Below are 26,201 nucleotides of genomic sequence, written 5' to 3' on the forward strand. Positions count from 1 at the left end.
ACCATATTCACTAATAATAATTTATAATACAATATAAAAAATATCAACTTGTGTTTTTTGAATGATGCCAAATCCAATCTATCCAGTTCCCATTTTGAAGCAATAATGCTTGCAGTTTTTCGTACACCTAAAACACATTCACAAAATTTTTTATGCACTTTTTTCGAAGGTGAGTATGTCAGCTAGAGACAACTTATCTAAATTTCTTTCGCTTAGAACGTATCTCTGAATAGCTTTATAGACTGTACAATTCATTTTCAAAACTTATATAAATTACTGGCCAATTAAAGTATCAAATAATTTACAAGATAAAATCACTGAAATATGTTTGAAATTTGACATAGTATATTTCTTAAGGGAAAACAAAGCTTTTAGACCCTTTTTAAAGTTCTACTGTCCTTTATAGTCAATATTATTTCTTAATAAATTTAATTCCTTTACTTCTCGCAATAGTTGTTGCTTATGATAAAAATTATCATATGATTGGTAACCATTAATTATCTTTTTAATATTAACAGTATATCTTAACAGTTTTTTTTAAACATTGACAATATAGTCTTCTACCATTTGAAGTGCTGACTTGTAAACCCCTAGCAGATAAAAATCTAAAGATCATTTGCAAAGCTCAACGCATTGATTTTTTTTTTTTTGTTCAGCCCAACAGGGTCACAAGATATATCAAATATGAATGTAGATCATTAATAAAACAATTAAACATGGTAGGTTTTAAACTTTCTCCTTGTTGAACTCAATGAAATTTTATTTCTGTTCAAACAGATGAGGAAAAGCTTTATCAGCTGATCAGAGTTGTTGATGATTATTGACAAGTAGAAAATTGATCCCCGATGGAGCTGCCATCATTTTATGGACAGCCACATCATTTGTTACTGTTCAATTAATTTGACAAATACTGTTAATTTTTGCTAGACTCACGCGTGTTAACAAATAACAAAAAAGACACGTTTGTTTATTCAAAATGTCAGTAATTTCCCTTTCGATTTTCCATCTATATTTATTTATTTATTTTTTGTATTTTCAACAATACAGTTTTGTTGGTATTAGTTGTTAAAAGAAATACTACTCCTTTAAAGTTTTGATGATTTTGAACACTTGGTAGCATGCAGGAATCTTGAATATTTGTTACATTTCCTGAAACATTTATACGTCATTGGTGGAATTTGGTAGCAACAAATTCCTAGTTTTGATGAAATTTCAATTGATATATCCGTTAACCTTATCAGCACAGTTTATCTTGAACATACTTGTGATTTGAAAATTTAGACTAGAATTCAAGTAAGGGTGTGATGAAACCATTACAAGAAGGGGCTTAAAAACTTCAATTCATTACTTATCATAAAAAAAACTTGGTCAAGTGAAAATGGCAAGTACCATTCTCAAATTCATATGGCTTTCCACAACTTTTTTTCAACTGACCGACCCCATTTATTACCCCCCCCCCCAAAAAAAAAACAAAAAAAAAACCGTAAACCTACTAATTAAGAATAAATGACCTTAATAGATTTATTCGTAAGGGATGCGATTTTCAAATCATGGTCTTTCCTTCACAAAATACAGACATTTGACCACTAATTGCAACCTTACGTAAAAACTAGGTCATTGTTTAGCTCACCTGGCCTGAAAAGGTCATGTGAGCTTTTGTCATCACTTGGAGTTTGTCGTCTGTTGTCCGTGGTTAACTTTTATTAAAAAATCTCCTCGATCTGAAACCACTGAACATCACAATATCTCAAAACCCATAACATATATATTACTCCAGCAATGCTAGAGGTTGTCTGGTAAGCTATTTTCAGACTTGGTGCCATCCTGACTTGGGGTATGGAGGAACGGAATTCCAACCTCTTACGTTGTAGGAGTACAGATATATATATAAGGAAGAAATCTGAGACTTTTTTGCCTGTCAGTCAGGAAAGGGAAACAGATTGATGATTAATGTAAATTGATAAAATGTTCAATATCTATCTTGGTGCAATTGTCAGAAAAATCTGTTGACACTTCAAGGAGTTATGGCCCTTGAAAGTGTCATTTTTGATGTTTTTATCAATGTTTGCTTATTATTTAGAGAAGAATCTACCTTCCCTGATAATTTCAAGATTAGTTAGAACAGGAAAGCAGATTGATTATTAATGTGTTGATAAAATGTTCAGTGTTTCAACATCTATTCTTGGTGCAATTTACAGAAAAATCAGAGTTATTGCACCAGAAAATGTCTTTTTGAACATTTTCCCAGTTTTTGCCTGTTTTTAATAAAACAATAGAAGACTGCAAATTAATGAAAATTTGAAGAAAAAAAAATCAAGTGTGTAAAGATCTATAATTGGTGCAAATTCAGCAAGTATCTGTTGACAGCATTTTTTAGTTTTACTAATTTTTTGCACTTTTAGCCTGTTATTAGGTTAACACAAGTAGAATGATTAATTTTTTTTTTAGCAAAAATGTTTAGTATCATGACAAATATCCTGTGCAAATTTGGTCATTGGTGTTAGCCCATTTTTAGTTTTTGCATGTATTCAAACCTTTTCAAGTTATTAAACCAGGTGAGAGATTCATTCTATTGAGAGCCTCATGCTTAGTATCGTACTACATCAAATTTAGTACTTGACATTACAACTCGAAATCCAGTCCACTGCAATTGCACATACTGACTAATCACTTCTGATGCTGGAAATTTTGATGGTATTGTCATTTTTTAATTTGTTCTGAGCTAGCTTTCAGCAAGTATGTGCTTTCTTAAATTGGATATCAAATTTGTCTATATTTTGAAGTACTCCATGAAGGAGGATTGGTCATTTTACAGAGTGAATTATATGGTGTGTTTATTTGTTGTTTCAGCACATTAAAGGGAGATGGTTATGGCCTTATAAAACTAGTTTAACCTGTTACAGATGTGCACATGTCCACAGTTAGGAGATATTGATCATTAACGTGACTTCCTGTCATTATTTTACCTTTTAGTATGTCACTGTCTGTTACAGCAGATTTGTTTTGTTGGAGCCTTTTAAAAGCTTACTTATAGGTGTGTTTACACTTACTTTGGTGATATCTAAGTATTTACTATTTTCATAAAGGTTACACAATTGTGAATTTGTTGCATTTCACCATATCTGTTCCTTTTTCTCATGTATATTGCTTCTGATCAATAAATGAGTACAACATACATGTAAGTACTTTGCATTAAATATAAATATGTGTATGAATATCATTTATTAAATAAAACAAATACATCCACAACACATACATCTAACATAACAATCAAAATTGTACAAAATCTGAAGAATTACAAGAATACTATTTTATCTCACAGGCCAACCAACATTCCCCATTTTTAGATGTTTTTTTTTTTATAAAACCATGTCAAAATAATATGAAAAAATTAAAAAAAAAAAAAAAATTTCTTCATTTTCATGTTTTCCATATATAAAAAGACATACATAAACCTTTTGAGCTAATATGAATACATAGAAAAAGTTATCTGCAAGAGCAAAACTGTCACTGGAAGTACACCATCTCTGATGGCTATTAAAACTGACCATTATAGACGTACTGATCCAAAATGGCCAATCAGTGAGAGAAAGAAACAGACATAATAGAAAAAATAATGAATAATGCATGTAGGTACAAAGTTTATGGTCTAATGAAGACATATTGACAGTTTGTTTGTCTTTGAAGTTTTAAAGGATGCAGAAAATTGATTTCAGTTACCCTAGAATGATATGACACTTAACTTTTCTGAGCCTATCTTTAGTAACATCAATGCATCTTAACTTTTCCAAGCCTGTCTTGGCCTCTTGAAAAATATCAATGTGTCTGAACTTTTCCAAGCCTGTCTTGACTTGTCTCAATGTGTTTTAACTTATTTAACTTTGTATTACTCATTCTCTCCATTATTATATCTTGTCTTAACCAACCTTTAACATTTAACTTTGGTTGGTCTGAACCATGTCTTAAACAAGATCAGTCTCAATAAATTCAATAAATATTAGTAGCATGTCACCATTAATTTCTTTGCAAAAAAATGGTTTAGATAGCCTCAGACATCACTTTTCCAAATGTAACCATATATATCTTAAAGTCAGACCTTTACATGTGCTAATTAACATTGGATAAAATGCATCAAATGCAACTGATATGAACTTGTTTTTTATCTTTCAAATACCCATTTCAACAAAGAGAATACCATCAAGATGACACAGCATACTCTCATTAACTCACAGACCATTCATCATACCTAAATTTACATGCATTCAAATCTACAGTGAAAGTACTATTGTTCATAGGGTACCAATTTTCATTGTTTTCTTGGGTAGGTTAAACCATGAAATTTGGTTTCGAACGAAAAGTAGGTTTCCATTGATGTGTATCCTGAAAACTACAAAATCACAAATTAAAAAATCCAGGAATTTGTGTTTCTTCCCTAATCCAATAAAATTGGTATCCACGAAATTAAAGTACTTTCACAGTACAATATAATATCCATAGATAGAGTTGTAATAATTGCCTATATTTTCATTATTATTTGATCTTTAAGATGGGTAGGAAATGTTTCCATATTATCGTCATATTCAGTGATGTTCTCTGCTTACATCTGTCGTAATTTGGCCAGTCTTTGTGAAAGTTCATCCTTAAAAGTAAGAATACAAAAAATTACAAATGCTATACAGGAGATAAAAAGTCAAAATCAACATAATATGAAGATGTCTACTACAATTTATTGAATCTTAGTGTTCCTTTTCCTGACACAATCATAAATTGAATTCCCTAAATGCAAATTCATTATTTATCATCAGTTCATTTAAAGACTTTGGTAGATCTCTATTTCATTTGCAGAAAAAATAGAATATTATTGAGCTGAATTATTACCTGAAACATATTTACTGGTTATAAAAGAGGTATTGAATTACATTTGGACTATATTTTTGTGTGGTATTAAGAAATAGTAGGTAAGTTCCTGACATATAATAGTGACATAAGGTATTTTGATCCTGAAGGTTCAAACACTCAAAAATACAATTGTCCCTTAAAATCTCAACAGCTTTTACATGTATTTGGAACTTTCCTACTCAGTTCAAAACATGTTTTGGCGACACAAAACTGGAAAAAAATTCAGATTGTAATGTAAATAAATGTTTAACACCCTATATGCTTCTGAATAAAATGAAAGTGGTAAAAGAACTTAAAATTATGTAGGTAATGGGGGTACCTACCCATCATCTAAAGGAATAACTCTGTATAAATCAGCAAAATGTTTTATTTTGTGACATTTTGATATTAAAATCAAAGCATCTTAGTGATCAAAAGTTTTGTTAATGAAGCTACTATACGTTCATTGAAATTATTCCCATGAAACATGTGGTTGAAATTTCTTGAAAATTATATATTTTGCTTCTTTTATCAAAGGAAAATACTTAATAAAATTTCAATTAAAAAAAAAAATCCATATAATTTTACTGTTTTTTTGCCCATAAACAAAGAATATGCTTCTGGTCCCATTTTTGTCCTCAACAAGTCATTGACTCCCCCAATAGCACTCTAAGCTTTTTTTATGATATGGTACCTTGTACAATTTCAAAGAAATGGATAGACTTTAATGTACTTAAGTTGTATTGGGGAAATAAAGGAATTACTTCTTCCTGTCACCTTTTTGGCCCTTATTCCTACATGATTTAAGTAGTAACCCCCACTGCAGTCTTTCTTTACTATAGCCCCTTTTTTAGTCCCTAATTCCTAAAGGGTTTAAGTTGGAAAAAAAAACAAATCCCAGTCTTTCTATTGTGGAAAGGCACCTTTATGGTACGGATTGAAAGAAATCCTTAGAGATAACTTGAATTTTCCCAAACTGGGTCAATGACCCATTCTTGTGATATGAAATTGGTGATTTCAAATAAATCAATGGGCCAATAATACAAATCATGCATTATTTTCACACAAAGAATGGGCCACTGACCAATGCTTCCCTATCTTTTGGGGTATTTTTTTGCATTTTTAGGGCCAGTGGCCCATGACTCCCTCCCAAAGTGATCCCTGAATCCATACACTATACTTAAGTTGTCATCTGGAAATCTAGTTGTCTATGGACAGACAACAACAACAATATGATAACATTTACAGAACCACATTTCTTTTGCAGTCTTATGATAATTTTTAAAACTGACATCTAGCCATAGGATGTATTTAAAACTCATGAGGCATTTTTTTATATGTCTTTTAGAAGAAAATGAATTATATGTACCTGTTCTGAGGAAGCTTGTGTAGATGATGTAGCTCCTATTGCTGATCCCTGAGCTGCTGGTAGATCCATGTTTAAGTCAAGTCTATAAAATACAATATATCTATAAACAAGATGTCTTGCTACGGGAAGGACTGAAAACAAACTTTTATAGGCACATCAGAACCCCCATAATTTCTGACACCAACACACGCAATAAAATAAATAAAACGCAACAGTAACAATTATTTCCTACCTAAACAAATCTAAAGTTTGCATTCTCAAATTAAATATCTCATTATAGAAAATTTAGTAAAGCAATTCACTCCCATTTTCTATTTATAGCTGTGGCTGCCATTTTGTTCCGACTATGCTACAGCTACAAAATTGAAGATAGTGACAAAAAAATCATCTTTGTCAGAATAGTGGTTTCTGAGAAACTTCTTTAAAAAAGTCGACAGACGATGGCAGGCAATGAATGCCAACTGATGACATAAGTCCAAATTAGCCTTTAATCGAGGAGAGCATATAGTTTGCAGAAAGCAATTTATAGAAAATGGGTCAAAGACAAAAAAAAAAGGAAGAAAATGTTTGACAGACCTGAAACTAATTCTCACTATATGGGTCTCGTACTTGATGTCAAGAGGCTGTGATTAGTAGCTGGTGAGAAATATGTTACAAAAATATTTTGCGGCCTGTCTGCCCGACTATCATTATATTATAACCAGATTTTTACATTTGAAATTCATCCAAAAAATGGGTCAAAGACAGAAATGGCCCGGTTTCAGTAAAGAACTGTGACTAGCATAAGCTGTTTCTATCGTTTATTTTGATGACAGATCTGATATCGCACAAGTGCAAACTGGCCAAAAATTGCATTTTATAAAGAGAAGTACATGACACTTCATAATAAGACCAGCATTACATAACTGCTAATAATGATTGTAAAAATCCAGATGAAGATTGTTTGCTTTTTGGCAAACAGGAAGTAGAGGTCAGAAAACAGACCCCATTTTATAGCATACCTAAAGAAACCTTGCAATAAAAAATCAATATGCCATTAAAAATAGTAGGAAAAAAATGTTCTAGAAATGTTGAAAAAAACACCAAGTAAATAAAGAGGAAGTAGAAGTATGACAGACCTGAAATGGCTCCCACTATATAAGTTGTGCACCAAATATCTAGTGGCAGTGAAACACAGCTGTGATTTATAGTTGCTGAGAAAAATGACACAAAAATATTTTCCCTGTCCGCCCACCCATCGTACCAACCAATTTGCGCAAGTGCAACCCAGCCAAAAATCATTATTTCAGACCTTGTTTGACTCTCATTCCCTATATCATAAAGGCCTGTATAACCCTATAATCCAGCAAAATATTTATTCCTTGGTATTGAACTTATTAGGCACAAACCACTGACTTATTGAGGAGGCCTGGGATTTTATTTTGAGTTTTTTTTTTCCAGCAGCAGCAAGAGTTAAAATTTTATTTGAAAATCTACAGTGTTAAGTGATGGGAGGAATATTGAATCATTATATTTTTTTCTGTCCATGGCTGAGAAGAATAAATTTTTTTGCTAAAATTTAAAATAACTTAAAAAATTCCAGCCCAAAGTATAAAAGTGGTCAGTGCCTTCACATAATATCATTAAGATATATACACTTTTTATCAAGTTATTGTTCAGAAACCACAAATGTGTTTTTCTTGCCTTAAATCCCCTAATATCAATACCAGCCTGACATAGTGAGTTTTTAAACTTTTGATACAATTGTCAAGATATTCATACACATATTGGTCCCCTTTTAACCCTTATATCTTACCAATAAGGTTTATAACCCCAAAAAATCAATCAACACCAACATTTTGTAGTATGGAACATTTTGATACAATATCATCAAGATCCATACACTTTTACTTATGCTAATGTTTGGAAAAAAGTCAATTCTTGTTTTTGGTCCTTTTTGAGTCCTTAATTCCCTAACATTTGGTTGCAATATAAAGATTCTTTTCTTCACAACATTTACTTGAATTGTGTAGTTAAATTCTCTAAAATGCTTGCTTTTTGCCCTTATTCCAAAACCCTTGGAGCAATAACCCTAAAATTTAACACCTACCTTCCTTTTATGATTTTGAACAATGTTGAAAAAATTCAACAAGACAAACTAATGTTCCCAATAATACGCTGTGTCTGTGCATTACAAAGACATGAATGACAGCACCATTGTATGAACACAATTTTGGTGGTAATATAAAAATGTTTAATTTTTTTTGGTGATAAAGTGATAAAACTGACTGGACTTAATGAGTAGTAGGGGTGCACTAGGGGTTATGTCAGCCCAGATACTACAAGGGATTACCAATGATTCTACTTTATCCCTCAACAACTCTTTGTGCTAAGGAAAAAGTAAATACCTACAGATAGCATTGAGCATGGAATCTACTGTACATTTATGGTATATATGGACCCTCTACTGTCTCTGGCTAAACAACCTGTGACACACTAGCAAGTACTGGTACTTTTATACTTCATAACTTTATATGTAATAGTAGATAACCTACCCAGCCTCATCAGCAACTTGTTGCATCAGATTATCCACTTCTCCTTGGGGTGTCGTCAGAGTAGAAGAATTACACATGGTATTTTCCATCACTTGTGATTGTACATCTAAGTTCTCAAACTGTTGTTCAAACCTGTCCATCAACTGAGAAACCTGGAGGAAAATAGTTAAAAAATATCAAATACAAAATATGATATCAATACTTTCAGTCTGAAGCTTCATTAAGTACAAATTATGAAGTTAATTCTTCCATCTGTGGGTTTAAAAGAAAATTATGAGATAAAGTGTATTTACTTGTACTGAATTTTCTGTCCACACAACAGAATACTGCATGGGGATCACTGGCAATAGTACAATATCAGAAGGGGTGGACAGGGGATTGGGGGTACAGGAGTGAGAGAGGGCGGGAATGGTGGTGAAAGGGTTGGGAAGCAGGGTGGAATGGGGCAAGGGGTTTGACTAAAAGTTTGTTGGAATAGAATCATTATGGGACATTTTAAGATCTTATGGAGTTTAGAAAAGTATAATTTTGATGTTAAATAAATTTTAAGTTAATTGTTTTTGTCAGTCTCCAGATTTTGATACATTTGGAACTTGCTTGAATTTATAACTGTAGCAATGATCAGGGCAATAGTTTTGACCAGAGTTCATGTCTTAAAAAAAAATAAATGAAAAAACGGCAACAGACAACTTCTTTTTATAAATTTAAAGAATGTTCTCCGTCTCTTGAAGAGCTAACATCAATTATAATTAAATTAAACTGAAACAAAGTTTTAAGGAGAGATGTGCAAGAGTGATCATAATAAACTTTAGTTTGGAAACAGCCACTTAATAAAAAGCAAAGGAAAGGATGATAGTTTTAGACAACATTTATTTTGGAAATAGCCACTTAATAAAAAGCAAAGGAAAGGATGATAGTTTTAGACAACATTTATTTTGGAAATAGCCACTTAATAAAAAGCAAAGGAAAGGATGATAGTTTTAGACAACAATGAAGAATGGAATCATGCTTTGATTCTCTTAATAGAGGATGCGGCTGACTTGCATGGTATTATACAATATTGTAAAAATACAAAAATCAAACAAATAAAAGTTCAGTATATCAATTTCAAAGAGATCTGTATACTTTTACTAAGTTAATAATAAAAAATAGTCTTTTATTGCTCTGAAACCAGGAGTTTGTTTCTGGCCTCTCTTCATTGGCCCATTATTCCCTCAAGCATACTGTAAACACCTCCAAAATTAATCGTAGTTTAAATTTGATGTAATAAAGTTTCAACTGACAAGTTGATATGCAGGAGCAGCAGGACTATATATCTTCTCTCCATGTGAAATCTGGCCAAATCTTACCTTCTCCAAATTCATTGATTTCATTGCTGATTCCATAGACTTTACAACTCCAGCCATTGAACCTGTGACCTATAAATATATGATAAAACAGTTATTTTGAACACTGTTCTAAGTTTCCTATACTTTATTTAAATTATTTTTGTGAACTATTTGTAGCCTGTTTTGTTGTAAATGCAGAAAAAATAAGTAGCCATACACTAAATTTTTTCGTATATGGCTATTGATAGAAAAATGTAACAACAGGCTCCCAGGAGCCTGAATTGCTCACCTGGTTAAAGTTCGTCTTTCAAGAACAATAAATTTAAGAAGGAGTTGTCCATCAATTCTGACTCAAGAAGACTTTGGTAGGACTATCATATGGACAATTTCAGCAATTGAAAGTTTCTATCGATTATAGTTTTCAAGATATTGATGGAAAATTGTTAAAAAAAAACAAAAAAAAAAGAAAACATCATTTTTCATCTTTCAAGGGCAATAACTCTTACAAGAGTGATCCCTGAAAACTTTATAAGACCTTAAAATAATTTCAGCAATTGAAACCCATATATATGGAAATATATGCAAAAAACTACTGTCAGACCCCATGTTCTATTTTAAGTAAAGGTGGCCATGTTTTTCGATAGATCAAAAATCCCCAAATCAGTTCTATGCAGGATACCCCAAGAAACATTCATACCAAGTTTGGTTTCAATTTGTCAAGTAGTGTCAGAGAAGATTTCTGAAAGAAATAACATTACAAATAGCAAAAAAAAAACGTTGAAAAAGGGCAATTACTCCAAAATGGCTTAGGTCTCACTAACCACTTCCGGGTCAAATGGCCACCCCCCTATGTAGTACCAAAAACACACTGAACCTAGACATATGCATTGTAAGTGCATTATTTGTGTGTATTATGATTAAAAGTAATCAAAATAAAGCTGAGAATGTGTACTTTAAAATCATATATGTAATTAACTACAAAAGTGTTTGAATATTGTTTACATGTGCGAGTAATTTGCCTCCATGCTGTCAGTTAGCAGAACAGGTAAAAATGTGGATTTTCAGTATTATTTATTCAAGTAAATTTTGTGAAGAATTTCTACTATCATCGTACCATTAGCATAATGATTTTGGAAGCCTTATTTTCCAAGCTTCGCAACAGTATGCAGCTTTAAGATGTCATTTGTCCTGGGATTTCACAGTGAGACTTTGAAAATTACTTTTTTAACATGTAAAGTAATGGAAACGTTAGAAGTGGTTAGTGAGACCATAAATTAAATTATGGCATATTTCAGAGAAATGCATAATTTGGGGAAAATTGTCTTTCCTGGTCATTATTTCCATTTTCCCATCAAAACAGTATAGTGATACTGGTAATCTGGCTATATTTTAAGAGGTGCATTGTGCAAGGTATTTTAAAAAACAACATAGCAACAAGATTTTTATCAGTAACAGTGACTCACAACTTGATGTCATCCATGAAATACACAACGTCACTGCTTGGGATATTCAAAGAACTCAAATAGTCACACAGCACAGACTTAGAATCACACAGTAATAAAATAGGTATGATATAAATTGTTGAAATCTGTTCTTTTTTCATAATGATAAATGATATTTACTATTACAACTTCTTGAATTATCATAGGTATCACTTTGGTGTGACAAGTTAGTTAAAATTGTAATTTTTTAGTAATTTAGGGAAAATATCACTGAGGGGCATGATATAAAAATGACCATTTCTTTGTAGTCCTATGTCTGATTTTGATAGTTTTGGTCTTATTAGACTCACAATACCACAAGCTTTCATAAAATGTAAAAAAAGAAAAACATAAAAACTCATAAATTGTTTTTAAGGTCTCACTAACCACTTCCGGGTCAAATGGCCACCCCCCTATGTAGTATCAAAAACACACTGAACCTAGACATATGCATTGTAAGTGCATTATTTGTGTGTATTATGATTAAAAGTAGTCAAAATAAAGCTGAGAATGTGTACTTTAAAATCATATATGTAATTAACTACAAAAGTGTTTGAATATTGTTTACATGTGCGAGTAATTTGCCTCCATGCTGTCAGTTAGCAGAACAGGTAAAAATGTGGATTTTCAGTATTATTTATTCAAGTAAATTTTGTGAAGAATTTCTACTATCATCGTACCATTAGCATAATGATTTTGGAAGCCTTATTTTCCAAGCTTTGCAACGGTATGCAACTCTAAGATGTCATTTGTCCTGGGAATTCACAGTGAAACTTTGAAAATTACTTTTTTAACATGTAAAGTAATGGAAACGTTAGAAGTAGTCAGTGAGACCTTAACAGATTAAAATGAAAATTTCAACAGATAGATCTCATTATGTCGAACACTTTAATCCATGTCAGAATTAGGCTAAACATAACGGTTTTGAAGATATATGCAAAAAACTACTGTCTGACCCCTATGGTCTATTTTTAGTAACGATGGCCACGATTTTCGACGGATCCAAAATCCCCACGACAATTCTATTCAGGATACCCCAAGGAACATTCATACCAAGTTTGGTTTCAATTGGTCAAGTAGTTTCAGAGAAGAAGATTTTTGATAGAATTAACATTAAAAATAGCAAAAAAAAAAAAAATGTTGAAAAAGGGCAATTACTCCAAAATGGCTTAACAGATTAAAATGAAAATTTGACCACAGATAGATCTCATTATGTTGAACACTTTTATCCCCCCCTTTCAGAATTTGGCTCAACCTAACAGTTTTGGAAATATATGCAAAAAACTGTCTGACCCCTATGTTCTATTTTTAGTAACGATGGCCATGATTTTCGACGGATCAAAAGTCCCTACACTAATTCTATGCAGGATACCCCAAGGAACATTCATACAAAGTTTGGTTTCAATTGGTCAAGTAGTTTCAGAGGAGAAGATTTTTGAAAGAAATAACATTAAAAATAGCAAAAAAAAAAAGTTGAAAAAGGGCAATTACTCCAAAATGGCTGAACAGATTAAAATGAAAATTTGACCAAATAGATCTCATTATGCTGAACACTTTCATCCCCTTCAGAATTAGGCTAAACCTAACGGTTTTAGAGATATATGTGAAAAACTACTGTCTGACCCCTACGTTCAATTTTTAGTAAAGTGGCCATGTTTTTTGACGGATCAAAAATCCCCACACTAATTCTATGCAGGATACCCCAAGGAACATTCAAACTAAGTTTGGTTCCAATTGGTCCAGTAGTTTCAGAGGAGAAGAGTTTTGAAAAATTGTTAAAGATGACGGGGGATGCCAAGTGATGGCAATAGCTCACAAGGTCTTTGGCAAGGGTGGGAAGTGGGGGGCTCAAAATTTCAAAAAAACTATATAGCTGGCCATGTCCCTAGGAACTATGCATTCAATTTTTAAAAGGATCTGATAAGTTTTACTCAAGCTGTCATAAATAAATGAAAGTCAACAAACAACCACCACCGAATGGTGGTACTGTTATGCAATAGTATAATAAATAGCAAAATGTTCAGAATATCATAGAATCTGTTACAAACAAATTGCTGCATAACATATGTCACTAGTACTTGAGCATAAATAGTCATGATGAAGATATCAAATTTCATCGTAATGATATCAAAAACATATAAAATTGCCATATGTAAAAAGTTATCATGAAGTATCTTCTTGAACAGCTGAGAGACATAACAGTCAGCCATGCTCACTACAATTGTTCTGGCAACATTATTTCTAGGACTATTTAAAACATCTGCAGGAGGAAGTCAAGAAGGTAAAGAATTAAGTATCACTGATTATTATTAAGACAGCAGTAATTTACCGAATGTTCCCAGTGTAAAAATTTGTTTATAGTTCACACTGTAAAATAAATTTGGTAATTTCACTCTCGCACTTTCTAACAAAACACCACAAAATATCAAAACATGAATATCAATCTGTGTTTCACAAAATTTAAAATTTATATTGAAAACAGCATCAAATAATGGAGGAAATTTATATAATTGAAAAAAATAGAGTATTTAATTGTTTATCGATAATAATAATCCCACAAACGCATTAAGATTTTTACTCTAATGTGGAACAAGTTCTGCACACTTGTTACAGCTAAGTGTTCTTGGGAACTCGTAATCATATTTTGATTATTCACTCTTTTCAATTATTTATCCTATTAATAATCACTAATTTGAACTTGATTGCATTGGGTATAAATATTTATATCATGTCCCCTAAAAATGAGTACAAGGTCAATATTAATAATGGTCTGTACTGTGTAGATACCCTACTGGTAGAGTCTGAGTTGCTCATTTACTTTTGTAACTTTGTAAGTATAATTTTGGTTATTTTATATTCTTTGTTGCGTGTGTCTGTTTTCCATGTTAGGTCTTTGTCCCTAGATAACATTCTTTTGATTTCTGCTAGAATCTTGATTCCTTTAAATACACCTTGCCGCTTAGCCATTTTTTGAATATCATAACATCATATTCTGTCCCACTTTTGGTTTTATATTTTTCCGTTTCATGACAAACTAAAATATATCAGTTACTTTAATTGCTCTATAATGACCAACATTGTTTATAGCCATTTCATTCATTTTCAATGTCACATCAATAGGCAGAGTATGATATGGTTAAACCGCTCCGGACATAGATATTGATCAGACACCGGTTTTTGAAATTCATATGCATAAGTACTCATACCTTAACTAAATAGTTGGTACCCTATAAAATGTCTGTCAAGAGTAGGACATTTAAAGTATTGGTCCACCTAAGATGCATGCAGAGTGAGATAAGTCTACATCTTTCTTATAAGTACTAAAAGATGTTGAAAAAGTAGAGAAAATTCTGACTTGTTTGATAGTTATCTGACACGAAAAAAATTATGGGAAATATTTTTCCATAGATTTCCTTTCTTGTGTCTACTGATTTCATTTTCCAACCTTAAATACTCTTATTGGTACTTTTATCATTTTTAAATGAGGCTTTCTGAAAGATTTTTATGTTGTTAAAAATTTACACAAAAAAAAAAACAAATTTATTGCAGTCTTTTTCTTTGCATGATACTTAGGTGAACCTTTACTTCAATGAATTAAATTTTAAAAAATCCATTTTTAGAAAGATCATGTATCTCAGACAGTCTGCTGAAGATGATATTACAATCCAGCAGATATTACAGTTGCCACAGTAAGTTGAATAACAAAATTTAAAGTTATCCAGATATAAAAAAAAAATTATATTACACCTATAAAATATGGTAAGACACAGACATTAAGTTTCAATCAATTGGACTTTCCTCATTAATCAATAACAGAGTCAAATAAATCATTAATATAGTAACTAGGTAACTTATCAGCTAGGAGTCATGAAATTATTGTACTACAACCAATCAAATTAACTCTACATATATTTACAGAGCCTGACACTGGACCAAAACCTGCATTCTTTGCACTCCTTAAGAGTAGTAAGGGCTTCAATAATAATGAAATTATAAGCTTTGACCAAGTTACTACAAATATAGGAAATGTCTACAACCCTAGGACAGGAGAATTTGTCAGCCCAAAGGATGGTGTTTATGTCATAGGTTGTCTTATTTATTCCAGAGGTACAAATGTAGTGCATTACTATATAAAAAAGAATGGACAATTATTTGTCTATGGATATGCAAATGCAGGTCTTGCCTCTTCATCTACTTTGAATTTGGTCATGGATTTAAAGAAAGGCGATTGAGTAGCTGATACACGCAGAAACAATGGTGGTAAAGAAAATATATTCGGAGGCCATCACTCATATTTTATGGTATATCTTCTTTAGTAATTTGTCCAGTCATCAATTCTTTTAATATATAAATGTACTGTTACAAAAATAAGCTGATATATAACTATCGAAAAGAGCAGCAGAATATCAAAACAAGTTAAGTGACAGAACTCTTAAACCCATACAGTAAGAAAATCAACAATTAAGTTTTGATTGAAAAATTTTCAATAATGACATTTTTATTCTTACATAAATCATATAGTAATACACTGTCCTCTACCTGTCATAAAAAAAAATAATTATGATGGACACCCCTCAACGTGTCAAGTATGTACACATTTATTCTCCAGCAACCAACTAAATAACTTACTAATAATCAAAGATAAGATGCACAAAACATTATTAGGAGAAGTGCAGATATATCCAACCATCTGAGTTACATAGTAAACTCAAAGTAAATAACACTGATGAACAGTCTAGTCCTGTGTTCCCATCACTGTGATGATATATTTGTCAGCACATAAATATCGTCAATATATAACGATAATAAGTATGGTGAATATGTCACACAGACAACAACCCCATCTGGATGAAAATGTCACCCAAAGGCCACCAACTGGTCTTCAATGAACAACCAGGAAACCATCACACCACAGGACAGGCTGCAGCTGGACCCAAAACATTATACACAGGTAGAGCAAAACAGTTGCCCTATATACTCAAGTAACAAAAAAATAAACTAAAGGTGAAAACAAAGCAAGACATACAGAGGCCAGAATTCCTGACTTGGGACAGGCCCAATAAATGCGGCAGGGTTAAAGTACTTTGGCATGATCACAACCCTCCACCTTTAAAACATGGCCACTGTGGAAAAAATATTACACAATTAAAAACATCTAAAAATCAGTTCAAAAAGGTCCGAGTCCCTTGTTATAAAGGAAATAAGGACTACTAGCAGTTAACTGACATGCCAGCTCCAGACCAGTTTAAACCTACAAAAAGTTATGTCCCCATCGTATGTAATATCAATCCCTATTCTTCCCATACATGGTTGAGAAACATGGTACATCATAAATCATACAATATGGACACAACTTTATTAAATGTGTAAACAAACAACTAGCCAGCTACAAATTACATAAAGTAAGTACATTTGTACTTATGATATTAAATGCCTAGAAAATAATATATGCCAGGCAAAAATTAAAATTAAATACGTCAAATTTGTCCACATTAGGAGGAACACATCTTCAATACATGTATGTATATTAAACACTGCACAAAGTTTGAACAGTATTGGTTAAGAGGCTGTCCATATAAAAATCATGCAGATCCTATGGTTTGGGTGGCACAGGGAAAATTTTATCCCACTGAATTATTTGTCTAAATGTAATGTACATGTATATATTATAAGTATGTCAAATAGTATAAAAAAATTTTAAATTGACAACGGATGGCTCGAAAAATGGTTTTTAAAATCCCTAACAAAGCAACTAAATTTTGCTAAAATTAAAGAGTTATCTCCCTGTTTTCATTCAATTTCAATGCTTTCCATGTAATTTATTTCTCTTCAAACTTAGAAGTTACTCATAAACCAACATTCAAATTTGAGAAAGGATGCATTTAAGATATGAAACAGGTGAAAAATTATTTGAAAACAAAATTTGTCATGTATCACATAGAAGTGAACACAATGTACCACACACCTACATTTACACTCTTTAGGTAAGATCAGTCCCTTTACCTAGAAAATTGGTCCTCCTTGACAACTTTCTGTGAAAATCAATTCCATTTAAGTTTTTATTGCTTTTAAACATACACCAAAATTTGAAGGAAATCCATCAAAAACTGAGGCGCTATCAAGGCAACAAGCCTATTTTTTATTTATCTATTTACAAAGTCTAAAAACAAGAGGCTCCCAGGAGCCTGAATTGCTCACCTGGTTAAATTTTTGCCTTTTAAGGGCAATAACTCTAACAAGGAGTTGTCAGACAATTTTGTTTTGTTTGTTGTTTGTTGGGGTTTAACGTCCGAGCAGCAATATTTCAGCTATATTCAGACGATGAACATGAAATTGATGATGAAATGAAAAAGGGATGGGACACAAGGACAATAGGGTCGACAAATTTTGATTGCCACTGGAAAAAGGGAGAGATGGGTAGGGTCGGGCAATTTAGCCTCCTGTGGCGGAGCCCTATGGTTCCTACTCCGAGAGAATACTACAGTAGGGTTATTTAACGTGCGAGGAACGTGGCATCTTTCCCAACACGGTGCACCACTATGCCTATGGTTTGCGGTCAGGTTTTCCTTTTTATAGCCTGACAACCTCAGCATGTAACACGCCAGGGGTACCCCATTCCACCACCTGGGGCACACATCCCAGTTGCTCTGTGGGCAGAGTGCCCTAGCCCCCAGCTAGGGTTCTGAGCACTATTTAGTCGCCTTTTACGACAAGCTTAGCGCTGCTGCAGGCCTATTCTTTTGACACCCGGACCTGCACGGGTCTAGACAATTTTGACTCCATTTGATTCATTGGACACATTTGTAAGCCTTATAATAAGGATCATTTCAGCAACTGAAAGCTATTGCCTAAACCTAACAGATTTGGAGATATATGCAAAAATCTGCTGTCTGACCCAATAGTTCTATTTTGAGAAACGACAGCCATGTGACATGCGACAGCGATCACATATCAGTCATTTCTTTAAGGATACCCTATAAAACAAAAATGTCAACTTTCATTGAATTTTGCAGAATAGTTTATGAGGAGCAGATTTTGTAAAGTAATAACATCAAAAGCAGCAAAAAACATCCAAAAAAGACAATAACTCCAACATGGGTCAACAGATTTTCACCAAAATTTAACCACAGATAAATCTCATCATGCAATATAGTTTGATCAAGTCAGAATTTGAGGTTAAACCTAACTGTTTTGGAGATATATGCAAAAATCTGCTGTCTGACCCCAATGTTTTATTTTTAGTAACAGCAGCAATGTTTTTTAACCAATCAAAAATCCAAATGGTCATTTTGTTAAGGATACCCTATAAAACAAAAATAATAACTTTCATTGAATCCTGTAGAGCAGACTTTTTAAAGTAATAGCATCATAAACAGAAAAAACGTCAAAAAAGGGCAATAACTCCAACATGGGTCAACAAATTTTCACCAAAATTTGACCACAGATAGATCTCTTCATGAATAATTTTACCCCATGTCAGATTTAGTTAGACCTATCCATTTTGGAGATATATGCAAAAATCTGCTGTTTGACCCCAATATTCAATTTTTAGTAACAGCGGCCATGCTTTATAACAGATCAAAAAATCCATATGGTCATTTTGTTAAGGATACCCTTTAAAACAAAAATACCAACTTTCATTGAATTTTGTAAAGTAGTTTCTGAGGAGAAGATTTAAAAAAATAATAACATTAATAACAGCAAAAATGTTCAAAAAGGGCAATAACTCCAACACGGGTCAACAGATTTTCCCCAAATTTTGACCACATATAGATCTCATCATGCTGAATACTTTTTTTTCGTCAAAATTTGGCTAAACCTAACGGTATTGGAGATATATGCAAAAAACTACTGTCTGACCCCTATGTTCTATTTTTAGTAATGGCGGCCATGTTTTTCGACAGATCAAAAATCCCCACATCAGTTCTATGCAGGATACCCCAAGGAACATTCATACCAAGTTTGGTTCCAATTCAGAGGGGAAGAGTTTTGAAAAATTGTTACAGACGACGACACAACGAGGACAGACTATGATGGACGTCAAGTGATGGCAATAGCTCACATGGCCTTTGGCCAGGTGAGCTAAAAATGGTTAAAACAACATTTTAGTGCATTTTTTGGCCATTGATTGTTCTAACTAAAGTCCCAGTACAGAGACCCAATACAAACTGGGATGAACTCAGACGCTTCTGATGAGTGAGCAGTTCCTACTTCTTGCAAGACACTCACTCTGCATTGAAGGTCAAGTTGTAAAAAAATTGAAAGAATATCTATGACAGATAGATGTAGTGGACCATATTTGAAACTAACACTAAATATAGGCCAATCAAATCATGTGGATTAATGGTGATGACCCTAGAAATTTTGAAAAGATAACTTCAATCAATTGGCAACATATCCTTGTTTCAGTGGGTTTTGTGTAAATAGCTGAGCCCTATCAAAAATAAATTGTCTTGCCTCTGAAAAAAAAGACAGCACTGAATTAAATATCTTGTTTTTCTCTTAACTGTGAATGTGGGACAGTAATGTAACAAGTGGAAAATTGTTTTTTTTTGATATGACATGAACATAATCTAAGATTCTCTGTGAGTTCTTTTGGAATTTTTCAATATCATATCTAATTATTATAATTTCCTGTATAGCAATTATCACTGACAATAATTGAGGAAGCCATTATTCCCACTAGTCAGGATGGAAGTAAGCAGCTAAGAAAATATTATGTAGTGCAATTGGTTGACCCTTGTGAAAAAAATGCTGTTAATGGCTGTTGAAAATACTGTATCACCTGTTTAGTTGTAAGAGCAGTTTGGACTCTGGCAGCTACAGCATCTATCCTGGCACTCATTCTCCTGTAATTCAATGCCTGGTTTTTCTGTCTTATAGCATTTTCAGCATGAATTCTTGCTCCTTCTGAGTTGCCTTTCTGTATAGCCTGCGAAGTTTTGACATAAAAGTTTATATGTTATATACATGTTGATATTGACACATTTACATCATATTAGGTAAATACATCAAGAATTCTGTTATAAGGAGTAATGCATGTATGTAAATTAATAGTAATTTGTGTTAACTATGAAGTTTTTTTTACAGTTGAAGACAATGTCAAAAGTGAGTCCACCTTTTTTCAATATGGCCACCAATGTATCATACACAATAAAATGCTTTGCAGGGAACAGCTAGATTACATACGCCTGCTGAGGTCGAACCCTAAACAGCAGCGTTCCTTGATTTTTTGGTCAACTTGACTTCCCATGGGTAAGTGACCTCCAAAAAATGACTTACTCAGACTTTAAATGAACGTACCCACATTGAAAGTGTCATATGATTTGGTAACAGGTGCAACACAGTTGTTGTTGCCACAGTAACGAATTTGCTATGATTAGCTACAATAGGATATTCTTTACAACATATGCAGATCATATGGTGCTTGAATTTAATAGATTCTACCCAAGGAAATTCTTCCTTACATGTTAATTTCTCTTTTCTTAATCATAAATTTTATTTCTTTCATTTTTATCAAGTTTTGGTTTCTTAGTCAGGGAGGGCTCTACCTCTTTTGAGGATGTGGACCCAAAACTATGGAGATCCTTTTTTATTTTGAATTTCCCACCATTCAAAGATTTAGTATTGTATTTAGAAAACATTGCTGGGCATCACTATGATAAAAACTTGTACACTCCTTGAGACGTTTAGGTTTCCTGCAAGCATGATACCTAAACGCATGCTAAATGCTCACCAAATGCACGATAAACGAACGCTTCTATCATGAGTTTAAACAAACGCTCCTATCGTGCATTTAAAGGAATGCTCCCATCGTGCGTTTAAACGAATGCTCCCAGCGTGCGTTTAAATGAACGCTTCTATGGTGTGTTTAAAGGAATGCAAAATGTTGTGTAAACGCACGATAAACAATGCACAAAGGCTAAAATGGGAAAGGTGAACGTCTCAAGAAGTGTATGGGAACTTATACATTTTTATGGCTTTTTACTCTTTAGTCACCTTTCTCAGGCTCAGGTGTCCCCTTTCCCCTCAATACATTTCATATTTATTTGCAAACAAATATATAATGATGAAAGAATCTAACCATCTGTTCAAAATTACGAATTTTAAAATCTGTATTTCTTATTTTACCATTTTCAGATAAAAAATTATTGTTTTTGCATTACGATTGTGTTTGACTTCAATGGAAGAAAAGAGATCTAATTACAAGCGCCCATAGGATTGTGATGACTAAAAATGCAAAACAAAACAATCATGTTTTCTAAAGAGTAAAACTTAAAATTCTGCAGAAATAAATTCAGAAATAATTGTCACAGGTCAGGAAAGTAAGGACTTGTTTTCAACATACCCAAACTTTAAAACTGACTTCCCCACGGGTAACCAAAGGCTCATAAAGAACTTTCCTGACCTGAAAATTCAGTTACCACTGGTTACGGGTAATGGGAATCCTAGAACACTGAACAGCTTGATCAATTGTGGATACAACATTCAAACCTGATACATTGTGATTAAATGAAAATGATGTTGGACAAACTGATTCTAGAACAACAGCTAATAATACTTTCTTAGTTATGCAGCCTTTCCTAATATTGTATTATGTACATTAGAGGTACTTTTTGTAACATAAGCAAGTCTTGCTTTCAGATTACTGAGAAGGTATAAATGTTGGTGGTGTACCAATTTTGGTGGTTTTCGTGGGTCAACCAAACATGAAATTTGGTTCCAAATGAAAATGAGATTTTCCTTGAATCTTGATGTGTATTCTAAAAACCTCAAAACCATGAATTCAAGAATCCACAAACTTGTGTTTCTTCCCTAATCCGCGAAAATTGGTATCCACAAATTAAAGTACTTTCGCAGTAGTGTATCACAAGTTTTTGGCTTAAACCTGAACTTTGTACTAACTATCATAACACAAAAACTTATTGTCTTCAGACTATTCGTACATGGCAAGGTTCATTGTTTTCTTGGAAGTAGGATGATTAGCTCCAAGATATTTTTCTGCGTCCTTTTAACTGTGCTTGGCCATTTCACTGTAGCTTTTGCTCTCTTTACATCAGTAACAAACAATCTTAAAATTTCTGGTTTACTGAAGTTATGATTGTTGTCACTGAAGTAAGAGTCTGGAAACTGGGTTATTATTGGATGTTCAACCATGAAAACAAAGACAAAGACATTGCACATTGTACTTTTAACAAAATTTCATTCATTCAATTTAAAACTGTAACTTTTAAATTAGTTTTGACATACAATACGTTCTTTGATCACAGACACAGTATAAGCAACTTCATGTTATTTCCGTGCTAGTTGTATCAACCGTAATTTTATTGAAGTTTATTTCGGTAATTTCATATTAGTACCTTTTTCAACTTTGTCTTTTCTTCTTTTTCTGACTTCTCACACTTTTTGGCATTCCTTTCCAAATCCTTGGAGGCAAATTTCAAATTAAACAAATGTTCTGAGAGAAATGTAAGGAGAATTTCCTACTAAACATTCCTTACTACATAAACAAAACAAAATGATATACATTGGAGCTGAAAACAAATGAAGTGAATGTAAAGTTATGTAATTTTAGGTATACACTTGTTCTATCTAATAGTTTTGATACAGATGAAGTTACATGTAGCTAGGCAGAAATTTTTTATACAGAAGAAGTTAGCTAGACATACATTTTTTGTATATTAACACTTCAGCCTGAAGTAAAATGCTCCACAGGCCAGCACAGGACACAGCCTGATGGACTACAGAAGTCAACCCATCAACATAAAGGGTAAATATTGCCAGTACATTCAAGCCTAATGCATCTCTCATACATGCATGTGGATGTGACTAAATATCTAACACAGAAATAATGTGGTCTTATAAGTAAAAATTTATGAACAACACAAATTTATCTACATGTATAATGATCCAAAAATAAAGTGTTGAATAACGGGGTCATTATTCGGCATAACAAAACAAAATACTTTGCTGGGCACAGCTTGATAACACCAAAAAGTTTAAGCAAGAACAAGTTGGTCAAGTACATGTATAGAAACAACATTTATAGCTTGAAGTTCAAATTTGCATAGTGATAAAATTATCAATACAGAAGTTTCTGACAAGGATGGAAGTGGTAAAATATTTTAATAAATTTGCAATAAGACATACAGTGTATGGGTTCAGAAAATGAAACCTTGTTTTATGATCTCACGGAGATTAATACATGTTTACTCTTGTATTTTTATAATATGCCCAGAAATCAGGAAATATTTCATTTGCAGACTGTTGCCCCCTTTGACCTCTAATTCCTTAGCAGGTAGGCCGAAAAAAAATAATGTGTTTCGCCACTCAGGCTTTCTAACATATTGTTTCTTAAATCTACATTTTAAGTTACATGTAGACCTGGAGGTACAAGTAAACGAAAAAAGTCACAAGAAAAAAAAATCACAGGAAAAAAGGTCCTAATATTTGCTAGGAAAAAAAGTCACCAAAAATATACTGATGTGTTACGATACTTGAAATCATACATATCCCTCAAAAACATCCTACATCCTAGAAAGTACATGCACATGTATGGTTTCATGCATATGTCAATTGTACCCATGTTGTCTCAAATTCATATTCCATTAGTTTGTAAAACAATTTAGCAACACAGGACAGGCCCTGGGTATTGTCACTTTTGTTCTGGAAGATGTGACCTCACCCTTTTGAATACATGAAATAAGTTAATAATTAAGAAACTACATGTACATTGCAAATGGCTCCAGGCCAACTTTAAAAAAAAAAATATTCAAAACTGTTTTGTTTTCAGATTTTATTTTTAATGATTTTTTAGATGTTCATAACATGCTGCTTTGTTTGATTCACAATCAGGAGTATCGTCAAACCATGTGCTCTACAATATTAAGATAAAATTTCAAATTTACTAGCGAAACAAATGTAGTCGTTGAAATACTCTTACTATCGTCTGTTTGATGTTTCATTAAATAGTCAGATACCATTACAATTCATTTGTATTTTTTTTTTTAAATTCAAAATATCCGATATATATAGTGTGAATTCTGATGTGTTATTAATAAAATTCGTTTCTTTAAACAACACGCACAATTTTAATTTAATTAAATAAACAAATCAAACCATAAAGAATGTCAACAAATTAATTTTAAAAGCCACGTTAATTATTGTTAAAACACACTTTGATCATGGTTTGTAATAAAAAAATCAGTTTTCTGACTAATTAGTTGACTTCGAGAAATCCAGGTAAATTAACCTCGAAGTCCTATCGAGCAGACTGATTGATTACCTCGAGTTATCTTAGGTTTCAATTCATCCAAGTTCGAGTCATCCAAGGTAAAATTGCACTGGAGTAAGGGGAGTTTTGCTGGGACTTTGTAATTAGTTCGAGTTATCCGATATTTCGACTAATCCGAGTTTGACACATCGAGGTTCGACTGTACATGAAATAAGTAAATAAGTAAGAACCTACATGTACACTGCAAATGGCTCCTGGTCAACTTAAAAAAAATATTCAAAACTGGTTTGTTTTCAGATTTTACTTTTAATGATTTTTTAAAATGTAAAATAACTTATTAATAAAAATTAAACTTTCGACTTTTACGTAACTCAACTAGTGTTTCAAAAAGCAGATGGCGCTTACCCTACTGGTGCATCTGAATAATGCTCCCAGTTTTTAGTGGAATCTGAGTTGCTTATTTACTTTTGTTTCTTTATATGTATTATTTTAGTTACTTTATGCTCTTTGTTTTGTTTGTCTGTTTGCCATGTCTGGATTTTGTCCCTGCATTACATTCTTTTGATTTCCGCTTGAATCTTTTAAAACATGAATATGAAAATATGATATATAAGTATTTAATTTTAGTCTTAAATGATAAAAAGTGAATGATAAAATATAAATTTTAGCATTTACAGTTAATGTTTTATGTAAAACCTCCAATTATGTATAAACTGTGACTTTATTTCTAATTCTTGTGACTTTTTTCCTACATTTGACCAGGATTAATGACTTTTATAGGTAAATTTTGACATAATTATTATATTTCAGTGTTTTGAGAACACACTCTTTTTCAGTATTTTCATCATAACTTTGTCATAACAAATAATTTAGTTTTATGACGTACATATTTTTATGTATCTAGAATTCTAAAGTACTCTTTTGCCCAATAAACATAGTCAAATATAAACCTGACCCAGTATAAAGACCAGGAAGGCACTGTTAATTTTGTACATGATATAGACTTTGTTAGGAGTGACATTATCAAAAAATTAAGCCGTCTTGAGAGGCTAATTTTTATTTTGCTTGGTCCCTTCGTAATATCTGATTAAAAAAATGCCTCAGCGAATGTCATAATTATCTGGACTAGGACTAAGGAGTAACCAGCACCTGTATAAGGACAGTTTTAGTCCCTGGTACATTTCCGCATATTTTATACCCAGGGATAATCATTTTTAAAACATAAGCTAATTATAAGACATGAAAAAAATGTATATCAAGGATACTGTCCATTATTTTCAAAACCTTTAGAACGAACTGGCTTCTTGTAAAGAGAATGATCTATAAGCTTGTGATCTGTATTATTGTTTTCGTAAGTGATGTCATTCAAGGTGTGCC

General features: G+C 32.5%; 2 protein-coding genes across 3 annotated transcripts; one reads left to right on the top strand and one right to left on the bottom strand.

Annotated features, from left to right (window-relative positions):
- Positions 1-3,207: 3,207 nt before the first annotated feature.
- On the bottom strand, positions 3,208-26,198 carry LOC148613552 (charged multivesicular body protein 1b-like). Its single transcript, XM_088586931.1, has 7 exons — positions 26,090-26,198; positions 22,951-23,048; positions 20,376-20,522; positions 10,131-10,199; positions 8,782-8,933; positions 6,248-6,329; positions 3,208-4,639 (listed from the first exon to the last, which is right to left on the bottom strand). The coding sequence occupies exons 1-7, from the start codon at positions 26,094-26,096 to the stop codon at positions 4,598-4,600; spliced, it is 597 nt and encodes a 198-aa protein (XP_088443057.1). The 5' UTR covers positions 26,097-26,198; the 3' UTR covers positions 3,208-4,597.
- Positions 13,767-16,021, top strand: LOC148613553 (complement C1q-like protein 2). 2 transcript variants are annotated; one of them, XM_088586934.1, is made up of 3 exons: positions 13,773-13,871; positions 15,211-15,279; positions 15,509-16,021. In XM_088586934.1, exons 1-3 carry the CDS (start codon positions 13,799-13,801, stop codon positions 15,820-15,822), a joined length of 456 nt encoding a protein of 151 aa, XP_088443060.1. In that variant the 5' UTR covers positions 13,773-13,798; the 3' UTR covers positions 15,823-16,021. The 2 variants fall into 2 exon arrangements, with proteins under 2 accessions (XP_088443062.1, XP_088443060.1); XM_088586936.1 differs by lacking the exon at positions 15,211-15,279 and having other exon boundaries at positions 13,767-13,871.
- Positions 26,199-26,201: the final 3 nt, after the last annotated feature.

The sequence above is a fragment of the Perna viridis genome, chromosome 6 (assembly GCF_037379345.1).
Source record: "Perna viridis isolate PV_CMFRI_1.1 ecotype Kerala chromosome 6, ASM3737934v1, whole genome shotgun sequence".
NCBI lineage: Eukaryota > Metazoa > Mollusca > Bivalvia > Mytilida > Mytilidae > Perna > Perna viridis.